Here is a 23,230-nt window from a genome sequence, read left to right on the forward strand (position 1 = left end):
CCATAGCTTAAGAAAGCATTTGTTTAACCTTCTAAATCATAGAGTCAAAGCACATTATTCGCCATGTGGGGGTCACCCTGAATCAATACTGTCCTTTCTGTCACTACACACATCAGCACTCAGTAGCAGTACCGCAGTCAGCAGCCATCCTGAACTTGCTCTCATGTTGCTTCAGTAACCCACACTCTTGGGGAATCTGGAGCATGTGGGTCCTTACAGAATGCAACCAGACCCAGAGCACTGCACTGGGAACTGCACTCTTTGTGCATTTGTGCTCGGGCAAGTTCTTCTCTTGGACTCGAGCACACTGATGGTGCTAAAGTGGCTGGAATCAGAAATGCAGCCCAGCCCCTCCCAGCTCCTCTAATCTCTGAGCACCAGCTGGAATGCAAGGGCATTGATTTCCTGCTCAATTCCCAAACACAACACACACTGATTCCCTAGACTGCCAAAAGAGACGGGAGCTGTTAACCTGAAAGTGATGTGTTTCTGCCAGTGCTGGAAAAGGGCAGAAAAACTGAGAAAAAGCTCCCTGGAGAAGGAGAAATTACACAAAGCTTCTCCTTCTAGCAAACAAACAAACAAATAAACAAACAAAATATGAAAGTGTTACCCACTCCAGTGTCTAAAGCACTTGGATGCAGTGAAGGGATGTTTGGCAGGGAAACAGCCCTTGTGCTGAGCATTGGCTCTATGGATCCAAGGCAGGGATCTATGGAAGTCTGCCTGAAGGTCCCTCATGAGCCCCCATTGTCCAGGCTAAAGCTCTCTCAGCCCCTCCTCCCTGGCCTTGTGCTGCACCCCTTGCCCAGCTCCCCTGTCCCTCTGTGCCCACGCTGCTGCCCCTCCATGACTTTCTGCTTCCCAGGGCCCACAGCTGCACACAGCACTCCAGCTGTGGCCGCAGCGCTGCCCAGCACAGGCCACGCTCCCTGCCCTGCTCCTGCTGCCCCACTGCTGCTGGCACAGCCACCGTGCCCTTGGCCTTCTTGGCCCCCTGGCCCCACGCTGCCTCATCTTCAGCTGCTCACGGCCGCCAGCCCTGCGTCCTTTGGGCCCACGCAGCTCCCCAGCCACAAAGGTGCCCACTGCACTTCAGATACAGCAGGCACCATTGCAAGATGGCCTTCCTGTTCTACAACGACATCTTCGAAGTAGATATCATAAAGTTTGATAGGAATAGAATTCTAAGGGACTCTGACTAAATTAAAATGGTCTAATTCAACTGTACAGGAAATTGCTCCTATGTAAATATTCCACCCTATCTGTCGTCAGCAAGCAAGGTTCTCTCTTCAAAACTAGGTTTGTAGTTCTTCAAAGCTCTGATATAGAAATTTAAAATATCCATTTCGCACTTTGTTATTTTTCTTCAGGCATGAAAATGGATTTTCTTTTGGCCTTCCTAGCTGGCTCTCTACACTCTACTGCTACTGGCCCAGCTCACATCATGTTCTACAATTCTTAAACACCAGGAACTTGAAATGTTCCTTTCTCACTCACCTCAGGATCTTCAGCACTGCTGAATACACGCTTCAGGTGACCTGTAGTGGGAAGGGAAAATGAACCAGATGCTGTCAGAAAACTGCCTGGGCTGCTGAATCCCACAGAACAAGTCAACTCAAACAGAGATGATTTCCCGTTTCACAACATCCCTCCAGCAGACACATTTCATTCACACATCCAGCAAGGGATCAGGACAATATTCTTGCTTGTGCCTACACTTCAGCCTGTTTTGCCAGTAAATGAATACAAATATGACCAAGAAAATGCAAATTGTTCTTTAACACTCAGTGCTCCTGTTCTACCAAAGACATAAAACAGCTTCTGAAATCCTCTCCTTGAGGTTCTTTTTTTTTTTTAATCAGTTGCATGCACCGGTTCTCATTAACTTGCTTGAAACAGTTGCTCAGAAAAGCTTCCCTAAAATCCCCCTGAGCTGTGGCAGACACTCACTGCTTTGGAGTTTGCATTTCCTTGCAAAGGGAATCACTATTTTAGCACTTTGAAAAAGGTCAAGTTAGACAGTCAAATCCTTTCATGATAAAATTTAAAAAGAAATAAGCTTTCTCTGAATTCTGGGAACAACTGCAGAGTTTTTAGAAGGCCTTCCAAGAAGCTCTGCCAGTCTACAATCTCAAAGGTGTCTTGCTTGTCCCAGCAAACTGAGGAAATGACAGACTCTGCTGCCACAGACTCTCCCGTGGAGGGAACGGAAGCCCTGCAGGTTCCCCTGCAAATGCTGCCCCTGTGGCTACAGACCCCCCCTTTTTAGCTGAATGTCATGACAGGAGCTATACCACACCAGTGGCATCCTAATGCTCTTTCTCTTTCAAAATCAGTAACTCAGCCACCAGCAGGAAGACATACAAAAGCCAGGTTAGGATACACCCTAACCTAAGTAGAATGGAAAACTCTACTTACGTGCAAAGTGTGTAACATAATACGCGGAAAAACAAACACCATAAGCAGCAAAAGCTGCTGTGGCCAGATGGTGGATCATATTCCCAGAGCTGTGCCAGTCTTCTCCAACACTAGAAAAACAAATGGCCTCTCAGAGTGCAACTACCCACTGACCAATGCTCCAGCCAGGAGGGTTCTCCTGATGTGAGCAAGGCTGCTCTGACACTCAGGCCTTCTGTGCACAAGGCAACCTTCTGATGTCACCACGACGATGTGGCAACCATGCCGTGACATCACAAAGCAAAGTATGACAAAGAAAAGCATCACAAAGCATGTTGGTCTGTGAATTTATGCAAAGCAATAATCAACCTTCCCTACAGCAAACACAAAAGAGCCCGGGAAGTTCTTCTCTGTCACAAAGCAGCACAAGTTCCCCTCATGGGTAAAACCCTGTTGTTGAGGGGATCCAAGAGGAACTCCAAGAGTGCCTCAAGCATCTACAGCCTGTACCCCAGCTGAGCATTCAGATGGGACCCAAGCAAAGGAAACCAGACCAAGATAATGGCCCACAGTATTGCACATGTGAGAAATGACTCTCACTTTTAACATTTTAAAGGTTTAGTAAACCTTAACAAAGGACTGAATAAGGAAAAATTGCAGCATTGGGAGTCTCTGTGACTAGCAGCCACGTGCTCATCTACAAAAAGGATGCTCTGCCTTTTATACCCTTAGCCCCTCCAAAAGTTTTGTCAGTCAACTCTTTCTCTGCTGTCCATTGGTGGAGATTACTTTCTTGCATCCTGACTGGAGGTCAGGTGTTGTTACACCCTGCCTGCTGGTCACAAGCCAGCCCTCCCCAAATGCCCTGACTACCAAGGCTATTACAAGGGGGACGGGAAAGAGGACTATGGGAGGATATATTACAATACCATCACTACACATTTGAACATCCACATAACATCTGCTTATTAATTGTCAGAGCCAACCATTGCATTACTCGTCCAGAACACACAGAACCGGGAGAGAGGCCACTGTTGGCATCACAGCTGAAATGTTTCCTAACAAATCTCCCCATATATTTGCTCCTTTATTGGACATGCCCAGGGCTCCGGTGCGTGTACATCTCTGCCTTTCTTCCCCTTTGGCAGCAGTTGAAATGGCAGCATCTGCCCGCCAGCAGCAGCTGCTCCCAGCTGGGAACGCCACTGGCGGCGCTGATTTCCAGAGGCTTCTGTGTGCCAGGGGAAGCCAAGGCAGGAGCGGGTTGAACGGTGCTGGCGCTGCTGCTGCTCTGTGCCAGAGAGCCCCGGCTGGGCAGGGCACGGTGCCCACTGCACTGCGGGCTCCTTCTCCTGCCACAGCCGGGCACACCTGGCAACAAGGCATGACAACCTGTGGGCAAGCCAAGGGGTTTCTGGGGCTGCACTGCTCTGCACACACCCAGCACACCTGCAGCACAGAATTTTACCCCTCAAACAGGTAAACCAAAGGGAAACAGCTGGAAAAGATTTCATTTCAACCATTCTTTATGCTTCAATAGAAATTACCAAAATGAAAGTCACCGAGCAGGGCCCAATCCACACTGCCAGCTCAGTGTGAGAAAAGAGGCATTACTTTATTTCAGTGCTGGGTGCGTGAGGAATCACTTCCCTGAAACATGCACACCCACGTGTTAGTATCCACGGAACTAAGACATTACTTTCATTACTTTTATTTATTCCTTTGCTCAAACTCACAGGCTAAACATTCTCACAAAGTGTTTGACATGTTTAAATCACTTCCCCAAAATTACTGACATTTAGAGTAGGGGTCTCTTGAGGGTCTCTGGTGGTCATGGGGTGAACATCCTGTTCCTCAATTTCTCCTTCTATGGTTAAGAGCCTTCTGCTTGAATGCATTGCAGCTACCTCCTCAGCAGGCCCACTGTCTTTATTCTCAAGGCTAAGACATCCACTTGCACACATTAACCACTGCTGTGAGGGAAGGTACTACTAAGCACTGCCTGTTAAAGCTTAACAAATTCACAATTTGTTGCAGGTCAACACTTCCCCAACATCTCTCGTTCCTTCTCTGGGAATCAAACACAAGCATTTTGTGATCCCCGAGCCCAAGGCTGCCTCCAGCCCTCCTGTCACCCAGCAGCCCTTCTCTCCTCACAAACAGCAGGCCCAGAAGTGCCTTCCCTCACTGGCTCAGTCACCAGCTGTGTCAAGAGTTCTCTGTCACACACTACAGGACCATCCTGGACTGTTTGCTCTCCGCTGCACTCTGTTGCCAGCAGACATCCCCACCCTGTTCCATGCCCCTTGCAGAACCCTGCACCTGCTGTCCATGGGCACCTGGAAGGGGAGGCACTCACGGCAGAGATGCACCAGCTGCCCTGGGCAGGAACCAAAACCCTCTGGCGGCACAGCTGCTGGCCTGGGTCTGGCACAGCTCTGCACGCCCCACTCCTCATGGACTTTGGGCTGGAAATGCAATTGCACTTTCTGCCTCATGGAGAAATACCAGGGCTGCACAAACAACGGCCAGCAGGCCACATCCCAAAGGCACTGCAGCATGGAGCTGAGAAGGAAGATCCTTCCCTAATTCCTAACCATACCAAAACCACCATAATGGGGACTTTTAATCTTCTGAATGTAGAGTTGATTCACAGGGTGACAAGGGAATCTTCCAATGGAGTTGAAGTTTGGTAGAGTTTTTATTCTGAGTCCTACTCAGACTGTTGATTTGAAAATTTATTTTAAAATAGTTTTTAAAAGGCTGTGCAGTCATATGGTTTTGTTCTAATACCAAAATGGCTAGATGAAATGTACTGGCATTTTAATTACATCCAAACTGATTAGTCTGTAAAAGCTTTCCTGCAGAATAGCCACTAAACAATAAATGAAAATCTGTGGACTGTTGACTTTGCAAATTTCTACTAAACTTAGCAGACAATGAGGCATTTTTAGGTAGATCATAGAGCAAATTAATTCCTATGGATAACTTGATTTGGATAAACCTGTTGATTTCAAATTAAAACTGCCAGCACATACTAAGTGGAAATCTGAATACTCACTTCCATGAGCTCTGAATTATTAGATAGTCATTGTCTGCCATATTAACAAAAATTAACATTCTGGCTATATTTTTACTTACAGTCAGCTCTTCAACACTCTGTAACACCAGAATGAGAGTTTGTAGCAATGTGAATCATGGGTTGGTGGAGCATTGCAGAAGACTCCTATGTCAGCACTAAATGTTCACATTTACCATGGCATCACTTCTTGCCTTTAATTCCAAGCTACAGCTCAGTTCCTGCAGTATAGATTCACACTTGTAGTCTGTATTTGCAGCTGGTTCTTGCTTTCCTGTCCAGAAAAAAAATAATGCTTGGATCTCAAATCAAAATAAAATGAGGAGAGAGTCAGGTTCTGGATAGGTATAGCAAAAACTAAGAGATTTATTTGCAAATATGTTGAAGAGTTGTTTGTACATGCTGCAAAACCAGCAGATTAAAGACTTGCACTCTAACTTGCAAGCTGAGGTTTGCCTGTTCTTTCTGGACTGATTTTTTGAGGCCAGACACTGAACCTAATCAGTAAGAAAATCCAAACCACAGGAGTAGTTTGGAGAATATTGTAAATTATTCTGTCATTATGCTTTTTGCCTAAAAGTTCTGGCCATCATCCAATTGGAGTAATTAGAGGAGATCGAAGCCATCATACTGTGCCTGTGCACACAATTCCTTCCCAGGAGTAATCCATGAAGCAATGCTGACAAATCCACACCAGCAGCTGTTGCCACACACCATGAAGCAGAGAATATGTATTTCTGCTACACTTGGACAGCTGAAGATGCCTCTGTTGAGCTATTTTTAGTGACTGCCCACCACAGATGAGACCTTGTGGTCAGTCTCCAACAAGTCAGGGCAGTTAATATTCTGCCTAAATGAAGTGAGTCTAGCAATACATAAACCATGGAGCCTGAGGAAAGCCAGCAGCTGTGGGAAATTTAATTTGTTTCCGTATCTTTCTTTTTACTCTTTAATTACAATCAATTATTTAAAGAATGGAAACTTCTGGCATGCCATTGGCTGGAAGGTTGGTCAGTCTTCCATTCATGACTTCTCTGAAAGCATCACCCCATTGTTTTTATCAGTAGCTCTTCCATCATCATGGCTCACACAGCATTTCCTGCAGCTCTTGCTGGAGTCAGGGAAAGGCACCAGGAGAAGGGGGAGAAAGCTGTGTGCAGAGACTGTGTCAGCTGAAGAGACATTTGTTTCCTCTGATTTGGCTGAATGGCTGCAGGAACCTTGCTGGCACTGCTGGCGGGGTGGCCTTTGGCAGGGCTGGGCAGAGTTTGGGGCCCAGGATCCCTCCTCTCGGTGGGACACCAGGGTGAGCAGCCCCTGTCCCAGGCAGGAGCAGAGGTTCTGTGGCTCTGCCCTGGGCACAGGGACCTGCCACTGCCACGAGCTCCTGCCGCGGCTCCTCTGGGGCAGCTCCTGCTCTGCAGTGATGATGGGCACAGCTGGGGGTGGCTGCAATGGAGGGGGGCTTCCAGTGGGCTCTGCTGGTCTGCCACACTGGAGCCAGCAGAGCTTCTGGAAGGAGTCTCCTCTTGTGAGCTGCTGGAGCTGGCACTGGCCACAGAGCCGCTGTGTTCATCCCTGACAGGCCCAGAGCACAGCAGCCTCTGGGCCTCCTTGCTGCACGATGGCAGTGAGCAGGCCATGGACCAGAGGTTCAGTATGTGTGACTCAGTTTCCTGATAAACTGTGCTAAGAAAACCCTGCATCCCTCCTGCCAGATCTAAGACACTCCAAGAAATCTGTTGGCACTTTGGGAGCTCAGAATTGTTTGCATTTTGAACAATTTTCCTATGAGCTCTTTTGATGGTTTTTGTAATTTTGTGTTGATTCAGTTGATCCTTCAGAGAAGCTTTCCTAATAATATAAAACATGGTGAACTGTGGAGACGCTGGGGGAGGCATTCCCTGGTCTAGGGAGACACAAGAATCTTCCCCCAAAAAGCTGTTAGACCCCATTGGCTCCTTCCCCTGTTCCTGTGTCTGTTCCTGCATTCCTGAGCCACACCTTCCCTATTCCCTGATTGGCCTCCTTATCTTTGTACTGCCCCGAGATCAGGGTCAGCCCCCAGGCCCCTGTGGAAACAAAGTGAGACCCTCTGTGTGTGGCTGCTGGGACCTGAACATCTCCCTGCACAGCTGAATAAAACATCTGTGGAGATTATGCAAAGGTCCTTTTTGCTTCTTTACCCTGGACTATGCTAGCAGCAATTCAGACTGCTCCAGAGGAGAAGTTGCCGTACTGGCACCAAGGTTTTGGCAACTTGACCATAGGCACAGAGGGCATGCAGGATGCTGCTCTATGAACTCCTTAACCAGCCATCTCTGCTGCTGGCATATTCCCTCCAGCTTCTGGTGCAGCCAGGGCCACCTTTGGTCCAGCAGATGACATTGTTATTTGAAAAATTCAGCCCACTCCTTGGGCAGGAGCCCATCCACAGGCTCTGGTCCTGCAGCCCCTGCTCAGCTGGGGACAGTGTTCCCTGTGGGGAAGATGGAGCAGCCATCACAGGGTCTTGGAGGCTGCTTTCAGCAAGGTGGCCAGGCTCTCTCCCTGCTGGGCTCTAGCAATTGTTTGGGGGAGCTGGTGGCAAATTGTATGTAGTCCTGTTCATCCTACTCAGAAAACATGACAGCTTCTATCATTCTTCTGCAGAGTTGGCACGCTGGATTTCTCTTTGCCCACTGCAGGATGCAGCCCAGGCAGAACTGGTGGTGACAGGGCAGAGAAAAATTCACATCCTTCTTAGTGCCCTGGCAGATGGGGCAGCTCCATTCTGTCCCCATGGCCATGTCTGTCTGTCCCAGCAGCAGGGAAGAGCTGAGGACCACGAGCTGCTCTCATTGGCAATCCTGCTTGGCCAGAGCCCAAGCTCGAGGCAGAGTGGTCCAGGCTCTGTCAGTGCCCAAACATAAGCAGAAAGGGATGTTGTATCACAATCCATTCCTTGGTGAAGGAGGTCCATAGCAGCCTCAAGAGGCACCTCAGACACTCAACAGTCAAGGCAGTAACATATGGACAGGACACAGATGGCAGTTCATGACTGGGAGAGCATTCGTAGGCATATCCAAGGACAAATTTCCCAGGAACTCTCCACAGCTCTGGGATCTGCCCATCAGCTCTGTCAGAAGCTTCAGCAGAACCACCAAATTCCTAAAAAGCAGCTCCCAGACACTTTTCCTACCACCCTGCCTGAGTAGCCGGGTTGCTTGTTGCAAAACACTCTTTTTATCCTCTTCCCCAATGCCCTGTGGACACTTGCGGCCAAAATAAAAAGCTCCTGGCCCTTTGTGTGATGTGATAATACAGTTTTTATATTTCCATGCTGGGATGAAAGAAAGCTGTGCTGTGGGTCAGGAGAGGCCAGGACCCACTTGTCCTTCCTGCAGGCTGAGGTGGTCCCAGCAGACATCCTGCTGCTTTTTGGGGAATGTGTGAGAGGGAGTGGAGGGGGTGACAGAGAGGCCGAGATCATAGATTGGAAACTCAGCTCCAGAGTGGCAGTGCAGACTCTCCCTGCTGAATGCCTGCTGGGGCTGGCAAAGAAGGAAAATGCCCCAATAACAGCCTGGTGGCACTGTGTCTCAGGGACAGGTACAGGGAGGTGACAACAAACAGCAGCATGGCCCGGTCTCACAGTTTCTAGGAAGCAGTGACAGAGGGGCCTCATGTGCCAGAGATTTCAGAAAGGCTGTCTTCTCAAATGGCCACTCTAAAACCCCTCTCTTTGCCTCTTGGGTTTGTGAATGCTTTTGACAGCCACAGCATCCTGGGGCAACGCATTCCATGATTTCATTAAGCACTCCTTGAAAAGCACCTCCCATTGTTCAACTGAGCTGCCAGCCTGGTCATTTCAGAGGGTGCTGCCTTGGTGGAGAGAAAAATCAATCTTCTGCCTTTCCGGGAGCTGAAGGAGAAGGGACTCTTCACCATCCAACACCTGGCTGGGTCCCATTCACAGGTCCTGCTTTGCAGACTTGGTGAGGTTTGCTTGGCAGTTACCAGCGAGGTGAGAACATTGTTCTGAATTGTCCCCCATACTTCATACACAGTGTGTAGAGTAGGTATGTGCTTGCTCATCTCCATGTGTGCTCAGGGTGTGCCTTCATTTCTGTTTTAGACCTGATATTTCTAATGTCTGTCAGCTCTCATGTTACATCTGAAGAAAATTGCACAAGATCATCAAGAATTCTGCTGTCAGGAACAAGACAAGAGCCTTGCGACACTCACCTGCAGCTGTCCTGGATTGCTGCAGCCCTTTGTGCAAAGCTGCTGCTGACAGAGTGTTTGGAGTTGGTTTGGGCCTGTATGAAAGATCTGTGGAGCAGCGTGCAGGGCTCTCCTGGCAGGAAACTGTTTGTCCAAGCCCAGGGACACGGTGCCGGCAGGAGCGGAGCGGCCCCGCTCCCAGCCTGAGAGTCTGTGAGCTGAGCCACGCCGGGGAGAAAAGGCAGCGAGGGGCTCCAGCCCAGCTGCTTCACTGCCCTGCCCGCTCCATGGAGCTCTGCCACGGGAGAAAGCCGATGCCAGACGAGCCCCCGAGCTTCCATCAGCTGCTGGAACTGCTCCGTGACAGCACCTGTTCTTCCGAGAGAGACCCCGGCGCCTTCTTGTAACGCGTGTCATGGGGGGATTCTGTTTGTTAATAAACTGTTGGGGGTTTTCCACTTTCATCTCTTAGTAATAATTTCCTATTGCTGGTAAGGGGTTGTTGCAACCCTTTAGAGGAGACGACTTATTGCACGATATCCTGTTTGAAGTTGTCTGAAACTGTGTGAGACAGATGGCTTCACACAGGAGCATCCCCAAGGCTGCTGAGGGGAAGGCACAGAGGAAGACAAACCCAGTATTTCTGAGGGAAACTCCTTGACACCAAACCAACCTGAGCTGTCAAACAGCAGACCTGATGTTTCGAGACAGGGGCCACAGGGGAAACCTTTCAGTGTGTTTGGTCTAGGCTGGGTTATGGTCGAGGCAAAGGCGTGTCAGTGTGTTGGATAATACTCTTTTCTTGACCTAGAGATGGGGACACTGAGAGGTGTTTTAAAAACTTTTATTCCATTTTCAGTCTCATGAGAAGGGTGAGACAATACAGATGTTATAATTCATGCCATCACAATCAGAGGCCAACTACTTCCTAATTATAATACATTATAAGCGTTTCTTGGTCTATCAGCCTTTTTGCCATGCCATGTTGTAGATGCCTTAAAGCCAATTATTAAAACTGCCCCTCATGGGTCCCACTACAATGCATCTTTCATAGCTCTGTTTTTCCAAAGTCTTATTTGCAAGGCCATCTTTAGAAACTTTTATCTAGCTCCATTTCTCTCTCAACAATATCTGTCCTATTCCATGGAAATTTTTAAGTTACCATTTCTTGTCTCAAGATTTAAATACATATTCATACTTTGTGGGCTTTCTATCAGGCTCTAAAAACTTTATACAAATCCATTTACCACATCAGTGCACTTGGCTCCTTCTCTCCTCATTGTGCCTGGCAAGCACAGGAGCCCAGAGCTCCTGCAGAACCCATCACAGCACTCAGTGGAAGCAAACTTGTGTCCAGTCCTCACCTGGAGCTGTGGTGCCCAGCATTCCACCACATTGGAATGAGGAACTGTTCCTGCTCTTTCAGAAGGAGCTAAGGAGGTTTGGCCTTCAGATCAATTGTCTGCAGGCTCCTGCAGTGCCTGGTGCTGCTCCCTTGCCAGCGGCACCCCAGGGCAGGGGGGCACATCTGGGCTGCTGTGTCTGCCTCTGGGGCTCCCTGTTCTGGGCAGTGAGGAGGAGCTGCAGAGGCTCTGCAGGACTGACAGGATGGGCTTTGGGGCTGGCAGGAGAAGCTGAGGGACCTGGGCTGCTGGAGCTTCTGAAGAGGAGGCCCAGGGCTCATCCTGCAACTGCTCCAAGGGTGGTTTCAGAGAATCACAGAATCAGCAAGGGTGGAACAGGCCATGGAGATCATCAAGTCCAACCTGTGCCCTGACACCACCTTGTCTCCCCTGAGCCTCCTCTCCTCCAGGATAAGCAACCCCAGCTCTCTCAGCCACTCCCCACAGCTCTTGTGCTCCCGACTCCTCCTCAGCCTTGTTGCCCTTCTCTGGACACGCTCCAGCCCCTCCATGTCCTTCCTAAATTGGGGGCACCAGAACTACAAACAGCACTTGAGGCGCTGCCCAAGCAGTGCCCAGCACAGGGGAAGAATCCCTGCCCTGCTCCTGCTGGCCACACAATTCCTGATGCAGGCCAGGAGCCATTGGCCTTCTTGGCCACCTGGGCACACTGCTGGCTCATGTCCAGCCTGCTGTCCATCAGTCCCTGCAGGTGCCTTTCTGCCTGGCTGCTCTCCAGCCCCTCTGGCACCTTGTTGAGGGAGGGAGGCAGGGATGGAACGGGTCCAGATCCAGTCCTTCCTGAAAAGTGGTTTTTGCTGGCACTGCCAGTTCCCAGATTTTGATATTTCCCTATTCTGGCACAGCCCAAGTGCAGCAACTTGCTGGCAAAGAAAGTCAAAACCAAGCAAAGACCTGGTACCTACAGCAACCCGATCTCATGTTTGGTGACAATGCCAGTACCCAGATCGGGAATGTTTCAGATGCCTGCACAGCCTAATTCCAGCAGTTTGCTGGCACAGGAAATTAGAATCTGGCAATTTCTCAGTGCCAGCAAAACCTGGCTGAAAAAAATGCAGCAATTTTCTGGAAAGAAAGCCAGAACCCAGCAGCTTCCCGGCACTGCCACCAGCACCGCCCAGGTCTGGTGTATGCTGGGCAAGTGCCCAGATCTGGAAATTTCCCAGTGCTGGCACAGCCCAAGTCCAGCAATTTGCTGGCACAGAAAGCCAAAATCTGGCAATTTCCTGATGCCAATACAGGTGCCCAGACCTGGTGTTTGCTGCCACTGCCAGTGCCCAGATCTGGAAATTTCCCTATTCTGACACAGCCCAAGTGCAGCAATTTGCTGGTACAGAAATCCAAAACCTGTGGCAGCTTCCTGCTACTAGGTCTGGCACTGCCCCCACATCTTGTGTTTCATGTAACCAGAACCCAGATTTGGAAATTTCTCAGTGCCAGCAGAGCCCAAATCTGGCAGATTTCTGTCGTTGGCAATGACACCACCCAGATCTGGTGTTGGCTGGCAGTGCCAGCGCCCAGATCTGAAAACTTCCTGGTGCCGGCACAGCCCAAGTCCAGTGATTTGCTGGCACAGAAAGCCAAAATTTGGAAATCTGCAGGTTCTGGCACCAGCATCATCCAGCTCTGGTGTTTGCTGGGACCGCCAGTGCCCAGATTTGGAAATTTCCCGATGCCTTCACAGCCCAGGTCTAGCAATTTGGTTTTAGGTAGCTTAGGAAGCGAAGCTCCTTGGACTGTGGCTTTCCTTTTTCTTGGAACTGTTTAAACCTGCTCTGGACTGAAAGCCCAGACAAACACCGGCAGCAGCTCACACCTGTGGCCCACCAAGCTCTGGGACGCTGCATTCCAGCACCAGAGGGACTTAGAAGAGACCAAGTGAGCAAACTACAACCCACAAAAAGGACTTCCTGAATTTGCCATCTCTTCACCACTGTCAGAGGTTTGATTTAATATTATTCATTTTTCATGTTTGTGAATACTTTACTTGTTAAATAAACTGGGGTTTTTTTCACTTTTCTCCAAGGAAGTCTTTTCCTGAACTAGTAGGGGGAGGGGCCATTTGAACTTGCTTTCTAGACGGACCCCTTTTGGAGATTTCCTCCCAAAATTTGCCTTAAGCCAGCACAAACAGTCACAATGAAAATTTCACCAGTGGCATAATTTCCCGGTGGCAAATCTTGTGACAGAAGCTTGACCTTGTTCTCCATGAGAGATTCTTGGGAAGAGCAGACAGGTGTAGATTCCTGGAAAACTGAAACAGCTTTCCAGAAGTGAAATGAAAATAAAAGAAACAATCCAAGATCTTTTCCTCTATTTATTTCTATGTTCCCCTTTTCTATGTTGCATCCCCGTAATTCCAGATGCACAGCACCTCTAAGATCGGTGACTTAGTGATCTTTAGGCACTAAAATACCATGAGCCACACAGAATTTTCCTTCCCCTGTTTTTACAGGAAAGCAACACTGGAGATGTAAGTGCAGTGCAGTGCTGGGCTCAGGTAGGAATCCTACCCCAAGGGAAGGTGTCCCGACAGTGTTTGCCCCTCAGCAAGGACAATGCACAGCAGCGAGCGAGGGGATCGCTGTGCCAGCGTGCAGGAGTCAGGGCTCTGCATCTGGGCTCAGCATTGCAAAGTTCCCGTGTTTGGGCAGACGGAGGGGCTGTCCCCGGGGCACGCGGGGCTCGAACGTGGGGCTCGTGGGGCGAGCGGGGAACGGACACGGGGACGAACGGCCCCGGTGCCTCAGTTGCAGCGGCGGCAGCGGCGGCAGCAGTAGCGGCGGCAGCAGTAGCGGCGGCAGAAAAAAAGAGATATTTTGAATACTCTCTTTCTTTCTCTTCTCGCTTTCTTTCTCTCTCTCTCCTTTTCCCGCTGTCGGGCACCCTTCTCTCAGGGTCCCTTGCCCGGCGTCCCTCTCCTCTCCCCGCCTCCCTCCCCCCTGCAGGGCCGGGCCATGCCCCCGGCCCGCCCCCGGCCCCGGGCGGGGCTGCCCCGTGCCCGGCCCCGGCCGTCCCGCCGCGGTCTCGCCTCCGCCCGGCTCTGGCCGTGCTGGCGGTGGCGCTGCTGGGCGGGCATTAGTGCCTGGGGCGGGGGCGGCATCGCCGCCTTTTGCCTCCGCCTGGCCCGAGCCCGGCCCCGGACCCGACGCAGGGTCTGGTCCCGACCCCGGCCCCGGTCCCGGCCGCGGCTCCTCCCGGGGCCCGCGGAGCACACACGCGGCGCGGCCGCTGCCGCCGCCTCCGCTGCGGCTTCCCCGGCCCGAGCTCCACCGCTCGGCAGCGCGGCCGCCGGCCCCGAGCCTCCCGTGCCGCGTTCCCGGGAGCGAACGCCTGGGCATGGCCGGCCCGGGGCGGGTGAGCGGCGCTCGGGGGCCGTTGCTGGCCCCGGGCCGAGCGCTGACCGCCGCGTCCCGCCCGCAGGGACGGCGCAGGAGGGCCTGCTGGAGCGGTACCGGCTGGGATCGCTGCTGGGGCGCGGCGGCTTCGGCAGAGTCTTCGCGGCCACGAGGATCTCGGACGGCGCCCCGGTGAGCGGCGGGGCCGGCGGCGGGCGCAGGAGGAGGGGATGGAGGAGGAGGAGGGCGGAGGGCGGAGGATGGGGCTCGCAGTGCGGGCGGCGAGCTCACCCCGCTGCTGCCCTTGGCTTGCAGGTGGCCATCAAAAGGGTGCCACGGAACCGCGTCCGGCACTGGGGCGAGCTGGTGAGTGAGCGGGGCCAGCAGCCGGGGCTGCCGGCCGGGGATGAGCCGGGGCCCGGCACGGTGGGAGCCGCCAGGACGCCCCGAAGGAGAGCGGGCGTGGGGCCAGTGCAGGGCTCAGAGCATCCCGGCCTGGCTGAGGGCTTCCCCAGGCCTGGCATGGCATCGGCCCCACTGACGGCATCGTGCTCCTCCCGCAGCCCGACGGCACCAGCGCACCCCTGGAGGTCGTGCTGCTGGCCAAGGTGTCCACTGGCTTCCCCGGTGTGGTCCAGCTGCTGGAGTGGCTCGAGCTCCCCAACTGCATCGTGATGGTGCTGGAGCGGCCAGAGCAGTGTCAGGACCTGCAGCACTTCATTGGGGCACGGCAGTTCCTGCCCGAGGAGGAGGCGCGGGAGCTGTTCCGCCAGGTGCTGGAGGCCGTGCGGCACTGCACCAGCTGCGGGGTCCTGCACAGGGACATCAAGCCAGAGAACATCCTGGTTGACCTGGACACCGGGCAGGCCAAACTGATTGACTTCGGCTGTGGCACCTACCTGCAGGACACAGTCTACACTCACTTTGCAGGTGAGCCTACACAGGGCTGTGCTCCCGCTGCTAACATCTCATGGCCCAACATCTCTCAGCCCAAGCTGGCTGTGGCAGTGGGGATTCTCCCTTTTGCTGCCAGTCAGGGCACTGAATCTTCAGCTGAGTTGCTTTAGAGCGGGGCTGGGTGGGCAGCCATCTTCCAGCCCTGCTGGCAGCCTTTGCCAGCCACTCTGCCCAGGACTGGGGCTGTGCTGGGGCAGCCAGCCTGACCAAAACCCCCGACCTGCTACCCCGGGGTAGCAGAGAGGGAGGGCGGAACCTGTGCCCCAGCCACTTTGGTGTGCAGACGAGAGGAAGGGCTTGGGCTGCTCCACTCGCCCTGTTTGCCTTGGCTTCATAATATTTTTGGGGCAATGCAGGCAGGGAGGATATGGGCATGTTTTTTCCCCAGCATGGAGTGGGTTTTTCCTTTGCATGTCATGGTCGGGCCTAGCCAGGGCTGCCCTCTTCCAGCACCAGAGGCTTCTTTTCCAACTCTAACTTCGTGCACAAGTCCCAGGTGCTGGCGAGAGGGCAGTGGTCACCCTGTGTGCCCCTGATGCAGCCCCCGCACACCCAGGGATGATGGGGCCAGGCTCTGGGAGCAGCAGCATCCCCCTGATGAACTCCATCTGTATTCCATAGGAACACTGTCCTACAGCCCCCCGGAATGGAACGACTTTGGCTGGTACCATGGCGAGGCAGCAACGGTCTGGTCCCTGGGCATCCTGCTGCACCAGATGGTCTGCGGGGAGCACCCTTTCAGGAGGGGCCAGAACCTCAGCTGGGGCCAGCTCCCGCTGCCACAACGGCTCTCTCAAGGTGGATCCTCTTCTCTGGGCACGGGGGGAATCCCAGTGCTGGGAGCCAGCAGCGGGGTTGTGGGCATCCCACTCTGGCAGCTGCTGAGGGGGTGGCACATGTCCTGCTCTCCTCCAAAACAGGGAATTGATGGCAAAGTTTAGGCCCAGCTCTGAGCACATCCAGCATGGCCTGGGCACGGGAATAGTGGGGTAAAGCAGACAGGAGCCTTCTCTGGCTGACCGTCACTTTCTGCTTTCTCTCCCCAGAGTGCAAAGATCTGATCAGGTGGTGTTTATCTGTGAACTCCTTGGACAGACCCGCACTGGAAGACCTCTTCTGTGATCCTTGGATGTGGGATATTCCTCTGCCATAGAAGAAAGGAGAGAGCCACAGGCACACTTTGATCCAGAGCCCTGGTAAGTTCCAGCTCCACACATGCTTTGGCAATGAGAAGCAAAGGAACCCAGAGCTTTTTGTGCTGCCTGTGTCACTGCACCGGGGTCATGGGATGGGAACACACAGCCCTTGTGCTGGAGCTGAGCTGCTCTGCCCAGCACTGGTGGCCGCCATCCCAGCTGGTTTTGCTTGTCCTGGTTCCCTGACAGCTTGGGCCCTGGGCAGAGCCCTGAGAGCCTGGTCTGCCCCCAGGGAAGGAGAAGGAGCCCCTGGAGAAGCTGTACCGGGTGGGGATGCTGCTGCTGCTGCTGCTGCTGCTGCTGCTGCTGCTGCTGCCTCTGCTGCTGTTGGAGACAGTGAGGGTGACACCAAGGATGAAAAGCTCTTCCTCAGCCTGGCCACGGGAGGCTGAAGGTGATGGACTTTGATTCTGGCACCTTCTACAAAGCCAAACTCCACAGGGAATTTGCAGGTGAGTCCCCACCTGGGGAAATTCTGCCAGATGTGGGCATGACCCAGCGTGGCGGGGAACCAAAGGCTCTCCCTTTGCTGGGGCAGATGCAACTCATTCTTCAGTGGCTGCCAAGCTGCTTTTGGCAGGGCTGGGAGGATGGGCTGGGGTGGGTACGAAATGGGAGTGGGCTCCTGGCCCTGCCAACAGCCCCCAGCACCCACCGTGCCCCGGGCTGGGGCTGGGGCAGCCAGCCCGACACAAACCAACCCCATGGTGGGAGCAGAGGTGGGGCTCCAGAACCTGTGCACAGCTGCTTTGCTGTGCTGGCAAGGAAGGGCTTGGGCTGCTCCACTGCCCTTGTTTGCTTTGGGATCACCGTGATTTTGGGGGGCAGTGCAGGGGGGAAGAGAGAAAGTGTGGGTTTCTCACAGCCATGGCTGGGTTTTTCCCTACCATGTAGGGGTTGGGCCTTCCTCAAGGCCCTGACAGAGATAAGAGTTTTTACTGTTTTTCTTGTTTTCCCTTTTTGTCTCTAAACTCTTTTCAATAATGTGTTGTTTGTTATTCCAGAGGAAGCATTCGAGGTGGTCCAGTGTGGATGGGGTAGTGCTTGGGAGCAGCTGTGGCGTGGATGGGCCGTGCCCTTGGAGAAGGCTGAGGCCATGGTTTGGGAGCAGCTTTTCTTGCAGCCGTGGGTGGTGTGAGGTGGGTTCCTGTGTGCTTGGCAGGGTGGGATCAGAGCTTTTGGGAGCTGGCAGCGAGCACAGGAGCATCCTGCTCTGGGCAGCTGCTGAGGGCTGGGTGTGCCGTGGCTGGCTGCAGGCTGGGCACGTGTCCTGCCCTCCTGCTCTGTGCCAAAGGCAGCAGGGATGGGCAGCTCTGGGCACAGCTCTGGGCACAGCCAGCATGTCCTGGGCACCGCAGGCCTTGGCACAAGGGCACAGGAGCCCTCAGCTGACGGGCAGTTTCTGCTTTCTCTCCTTGCAGCCGGGCTCTGCGAGTGCTGAGGCTGCTCTGGGCTCTGCCAGGGCTCTGCTGGGCTCAGCCCTGGGCCCAGCTGGGCTGGCTCTGACCTCACATTGCTCTGACAGCTCTGCATCAGACAAGCCCCTTGCGAGCACAGCGCCTGAGCTTTCTGCTTTGGCCGGTGAGTGAGACTCTGCTGCAGGTCCAGAGATTGCAGCTGGGGACACACATCCAATTGGCAAGGACCCAAACTCTCCACAGTCCAGCTGAGCACCTGGATCTGCACAGGGTGTTTTGTCTGTTCCATTCTTCCTTCTTGACTGGCTGGAATTGTGCAATTGCACTTTGTTCCTCCTCTAGCAGTGGCACGAGTGGGCCAAAGCTGGCGAGTGGGCCGTGTTCCTGAGGCAGTGCAGTCTGGAGCTGTTGGATGGAGAATTGCCCTTCTGCACTTCCAAACCAGAGCAAAAAGCCGTAAGTGGGACTTTGTATCTCTAAGAAATCCCTGACAGTTTCAAAGGGAATGTGCAGCTCATTAGCAGGGTGAGAAGGAAGGTCATCTTCTAAAGGATTTGGGCTTTGACAGAGTTTCCATTCCCAGTCCTGCTTGGAGCTGGAAGGGGACAAAGCAATTTCCTCTTGCTTTGAGCACAATTTCAAATACCAATGTTGGAAACAAAGCCCAAAATCTTTTAAAAGGCTGCTGAGATCAGTAAGATGGATCCATGCCATCAGCACATTTACAATGTAAATGACTGAGTTCTCTTTTTAAAAAGATCATTTACCTTTTAATGCAAATAATGTAACTTTGCATTTATGTTTTGGTTTTTTCACTGACATGTTACGTTTTTTCACTAACACTTGGATTTTATTCTTATCTTTTACAATTTACCTAGTTTTTTTTTTCTTTTTCTTTTTTTTCCCTTTCAGTAGAAAACATGTCCTACAGAAGAAATGTCCTTTGCTCCTGGTTCCCGTGTGGAGCAGCTCCCTTCCTGCTGGCTGAGCTGCTCAGGCACAGCCTGGCAGGTCCTGGTCCTGCAGGGCTGAGGCTTTTCCCCGTTGCTGGGCACAGACTGATGGAGCAGCACTGCTGAACTCGGGCACACAGAGGGACCAGCAGCAGCTGCCTTTGGCCACCTGAGGCTCCAAGGCCCAAACTCTGAGCAGCCAGGGCTGGAAGAGACTGGCAGGATCTGATCCCTGACTCTGGGCCAGGGCTGCACAAATGACCCTACAGCAGCAGCAGCAGCAGCAGCAGCAGCAGATGGAGCTGACTTTGAGCACAGCCCCTGCCCCTCTTCCCTCCCGTGTGCAGCGGTGTCACAGCAGCCTGAGGCACCTGGCAGCCCCCAGTGCCAGCAGGGACTGGAGATGGCAGTCCTGGGCTCCTGGAGGCTGTGCAAGGAACGAAGCTGGGCACTCCCTGTGCATGGGGAGCTTCCAGATGGAAAAGGCTGCTGTGCCCAGGCAGCTGCAAGGGCACAGAAGGGAGGCTCTGGAGCACTGGATCTGTGCCAGTGCCACAGTCCTGGGCAGCAGCCAGCGAGCCCAAGGTGGATCACCTTTGGACAGAGAGGCAAGTAACTCAGGAAATGTTTAGGATGTTGTTAGGTTATGCAGAAAGAAAATTAGGGAGGTGAAAGCTTAAGGCTTAACCAGGCCACTTCTGTGAAGGATAATAAAAATCTTTCTATAAATACATCAATGGCCAAAGGAGGTACAAGAACAATCTCCATTCATTATTGGGGGAGATATGGTTACCAAATATGAGGGAAAGGCTGAGGTACCTAACCACTTCTTTGCCTCAGTTTTCAAGAATAAGACAGGTTGTCCTCAAGAAAAGTGCTCTCCTGATCTGGTGGATGGGCACAGGGAGAAGAACAGCCCCCTGTATTTCAGGAGGAAGCAGCTGGGGACCTGCTGAGCCTCTCAGATGCTCACAGGTGTATGGGATTGGATGGGATCCATCCCAGGGGGATGAACGAGCTGGTGGATGAGCTCCCCAAGCTGCTCTCCATCATTTACCATCAGTGCTGGCTCAGCAGGGAGGTCCCAGGGGACTGGAGGTGCCAGTGTGAGCCCATCCCCAAGAAGGGCTGGAAGGAGGATCTGGGGACCTCCAGGCCTGTCAGCCTGACGTGGGTGCCAGGCAAGGTTATGGAACAGATCACCCTGAGTGCCATCACAGGGCACCCACAGGATGGCCAAAGGATCAGAGCCAGCCAGCATGGATTTCAATGTCTGCACTGATGATCTGTATGAGGGGACTGAGTCCAGCATCAGCAAATTTGCAGATGACACCAAAGTGGGTGTGAGTGTGGATCTGCTGGAGGGCAGGAGGGCTCTGCACAGGGCCCTGGACAGACTGGCTCCAGGGCCCAAATCCAACAAGCTGAGGTTGAACAAGCCCAAGTGCTGGGTCCTGCACTTTGGCCACAACAATCACTGCAGTGCTACAGGCGGAGGACAGAGTGGCTGGAGAGCAGCCAGGCAGAAAGGGACCTGCAGGGGTGATGGACAGCAGGCTGGACATGAGCCAGCAGTGTGCCCAGGTGGGCAAGAAGGCCAATGGCTCCTGGCCTGGATCAGGAATGGTGTGGCCAGCAGGAGCAGGGCAGGGATTCTTCCCCTGCACTCGGCACTGGTGAGGCCACACCTCGAGGGCTGTGCCCAGTTCTGGGCCCCCAATTTAAGAAGGCCATGCAGGGGCTGGAGCGTGTCCAGAGAAGGACAACAAGGCTGCGGAGGGGTCCGGAACACAAGAGCTTTGAGGAGCAGCTGCAGGAGCTGGGGTTGTTTATCTTGGAGAAGAAGAATCTCAGGGAGACAAAGCAGTGTCAGGGCACAGGTTGGACTTGATGATCTCCAAGGTCTTTTCTAACCTTGCTGATTCAGTGATTCTCTGCAGCACTTGTAGGATGATCCTGCTGCCCAAGGGACATTCCCATGGGGCCAAGTCAGGAACTGCAAGGGGGAGTGGGGCCAGAGAGGAAAGGGCAAACAGGGATGGGCTGTTTGCAGGGGAAGGAAAAGCGATGGGCAAAAGGAAGAAATCTGTATCAGGAAAGAAGAAAGAAAGCAAAGGTGAAGCCAAGGAAATGGAAATGCTCAGGGCAGTTTGGGGGTGGCTGCCAGGCAGCCCTGGCTCTGAACAACAGCATCTGCAGTGGGAAAGGAAACTCCCGGCTGATGGGAACAAACTTTCTGGCTGACTGCAGAGGCCAGGACAAAGCTGAGTGGTTTCCGTGGTGTCCCCCAGCCCTTGCTGGCCCCAGAGCTGATGGCATTTGTGCTCCCTCAGGTTCATATCCCCACACCAACAGCGTGGGGGTGCTCCCCCTGCTGTGTGCAATGCAAACAGGGGCTGCTGAGCCAGTGCTGCTGTGTCTGTGCCTGCAAGGATGGGGCACCTGCATGAGCTGGGGGAGAGGCCAGGGCTGCAGAGGGGGGATGTTGTTGGCAGCTCCATGAGGACGCTCTGGGATGCTGCCCTGGGCTGTGCAGCACACTGGGGATGGATCAGCCCCTGCTCTGCTGCTCCTTCCCGTCTCCCCCAGGGCCCTTGCAGAGCCCCAGCCATGCTGTTTGCCCCCAGCCTGCCCACGGCCAGCCTGGGGCAGCTCATGGGGCTTTTCTGTGCTGAGCATTGGCCTGGCTGTGTTCTTGAGAGAGCCTTCACAAGGAGCCTGGAGCCCCCAGGCCCTGGGCTGAGGCGTCAGCGCTGCCCCAGCAGTGCCCATGGCCTGTCCCTGCTGCAGCCACGGCACTGCCACCCCCAGGGCTGTGCCCGGCCCTGAGAGCACTCAGGCCCTGCAGCAACACCAGGGCCACCAGGGCAGCGGGGCAGGGCCACGGCAGCAGCACTGGCAACACCATGTGCTGCTGCTGCTGGGCACAGCTGCTGGGCCAGCACTGATCTGCCCCCAGCTCTGCACACAGACATTGCTGCTGCAGCTCCAGAGAAGGAACAAAAGGGCATCTCTGCAGAAAACTTTGCTGGGAGATCCTTTAGTTCCTTTAAAGTCACCCAGAGCGCAACCCCTCATTGACACAGTCTGTGTCCATAAAGAAGGTGGAGAGGAACAAAATGAGAAATGGCACAAACATTGACATTTATTTGTGGACAATATGAAAAAAAGTAAAACAACGAAAATCAACCCTCCAAATAAAACCATCAAGAAGTATCGAAGATGACTTTTATTACAAGTGATTTGCAGAAATTACCCAGCAGTTTAATGTTTCTGAAAGCATGCAGTCATCAGTTTCCTCGCAGAAGCCTTGAGGTCCTGGTTCCTCAGGCTGTAGATGAAGGGGTTCAGCGCTGGAGGCACCACGGAGCACAGAACTGACAGGGCCAGATCCAGGGATGGGGAGGACATGGAGGGGGGCTTCAGGTGGTAAATTAGGCTGATGGTGACAAATAGACAGACCACTGCCAGGTGAGGGAGGCAGGTGGAAAAGGCTTTGTGCCGTCCCTGATCAGTGGGGATCCTCAGCACAGCCCTGAAGATCTGCACATAGGAAAAAACAATGAACATAAAACAACCAAATAGCAAACAGGCACTAACTGCAATGAGTCCAACTTCCCTCTGGTAGGATTTGGAGCAGGAGAGCTTGAGGATCTGGGGAATTTCACAGAAGAACTGGCCCAGGGCATTGCCATGGCACAAGGGCAGGGAAAATGTATTGGCTGTGTGTAGCAGAGCATTGAGAAAGGCACTGGCCCAGGCAGCTGCTGCCATGTGGGCACAAGCTCTGCTGCCCAGGAGGGTCCCGTAGTGCAGGGGTTTGCAGATGGACACGTAGCGGTCGTAGCACATGATGGTCAGGAGGAAATACTCTGCTCCAATGAAGAACATAAAGAAAAAGAGCTGTGTAGCACATCCAGTGTAGGAGATGTTCCTGGTGTCCCAGAGGGAATTGTGCATGGCTTTGGGGACAGTGGTGCAGATGGAGCCCAGGTCGCTGAGGGCCAGGTTGAGCAGGAAGAAGAACATGGGCGTGTGCAGGTGGTGGCCGGCGGCTATGGCGCTGATGATGAGGCCGTTGGCCAGGAGGGCAGCCAGGGAGATGCCCAGCAAGAGGCAGAAGTGCAGGAGCTGCAGGTGCCGCGTATCTGCCAATGCCAGCAGGAGGAAGTGCCTGATGGAGCTGCTGTTGGACATTTGCACTGCCTTGACATCGGGATCTGTAAGAAAAGTATTCATGGAATAGTTGGGTTTGGAGA

General features: G+C 53.3%; 2 protein-coding genes across 2 annotated transcripts; one reads left to right on the forward strand and one right to left on the reverse strand.

Moving 5' to 3' along the window:
• The first annotated feature begins 1,121 nt into the window (after positions 1 to 1,121).
• Positions 1,122 to 16,557, forward strand: LOC131096402 (serine/threonine-protein kinase pim-1-like). The gene is made up of 6 exons (XM_058044741.1): positions 1,122 to 1,154; positions 14,058 to 14,639; positions 14,763 to 14,813; positions 15,011 to 15,377; positions 16,026 to 16,202; positions 16,451 to 16,557. The coding sequence occupies exons 1-6, from the start codon at positions 1,122 to 1,124 to the stop codon at positions 16,555 to 16,557; spliced, it is 1,317 nt and encodes a 438-aa protein (XP_057900724.1).
• Positions 16,558 to 22,784: 6,227 nt separating this feature from the next.
• On the reverse strand, positions 22,785 to 23,063 carry LOC131096507 (olfactory receptor 14I1-like; the record flags this gene model as incomplete). The annotated part of the gene is made up of 1 exon (XM_058044850.1): positions 22,785 to 23,063. A coding segment is annotated over one exon (279 nt), but the record flags the coding sequence as incomplete, so codon positions are not given.
• Between the last annotated feature and the right edge of the window lie 167 nt (positions 23,064 to 23,230).

Source organism: Melospiza georgiana, unplaced genomic scaffold (genome assembly GCF_028018845.1).
Source record: "Melospiza georgiana isolate bMelGeo1 unplaced genomic scaffold, bMelGeo1.pri scaffold_29, whole genome shotgun sequence".
Classification (NCBI taxonomy): domain Eukaryota; kingdom Metazoa; phylum Chordata; class Aves; order Passeriformes; family Passerellidae; genus Melospiza; species Melospiza georgiana.

What these genes read in the sequence shown, in the direction of transcription:
- LOC131096402 (XM_058044741.1), top strand. Translation starts at nt 1,122, where the DNA reads ATGGCCTTCCTGTTCTACAACGACATCTTCGAA. An exon ending in TCTACAACGACATCTTCGAA is followed by an intron (nt 1,155 to 14,057) that starts GTAGATATCATA and finishes TCCCCCCTGCAG; the next exon opens with GGCCGGGCCATGCCCCCGGC. An exon ending in GGATCTCGGACGGCGCCCCG is followed by an intron (nt 14,640 to 14,762) that starts GTGAGCGGCGGG and finishes CTTGGCTTGCAG; the next exon opens with GTGGCCATCAAAAGGGTGCC.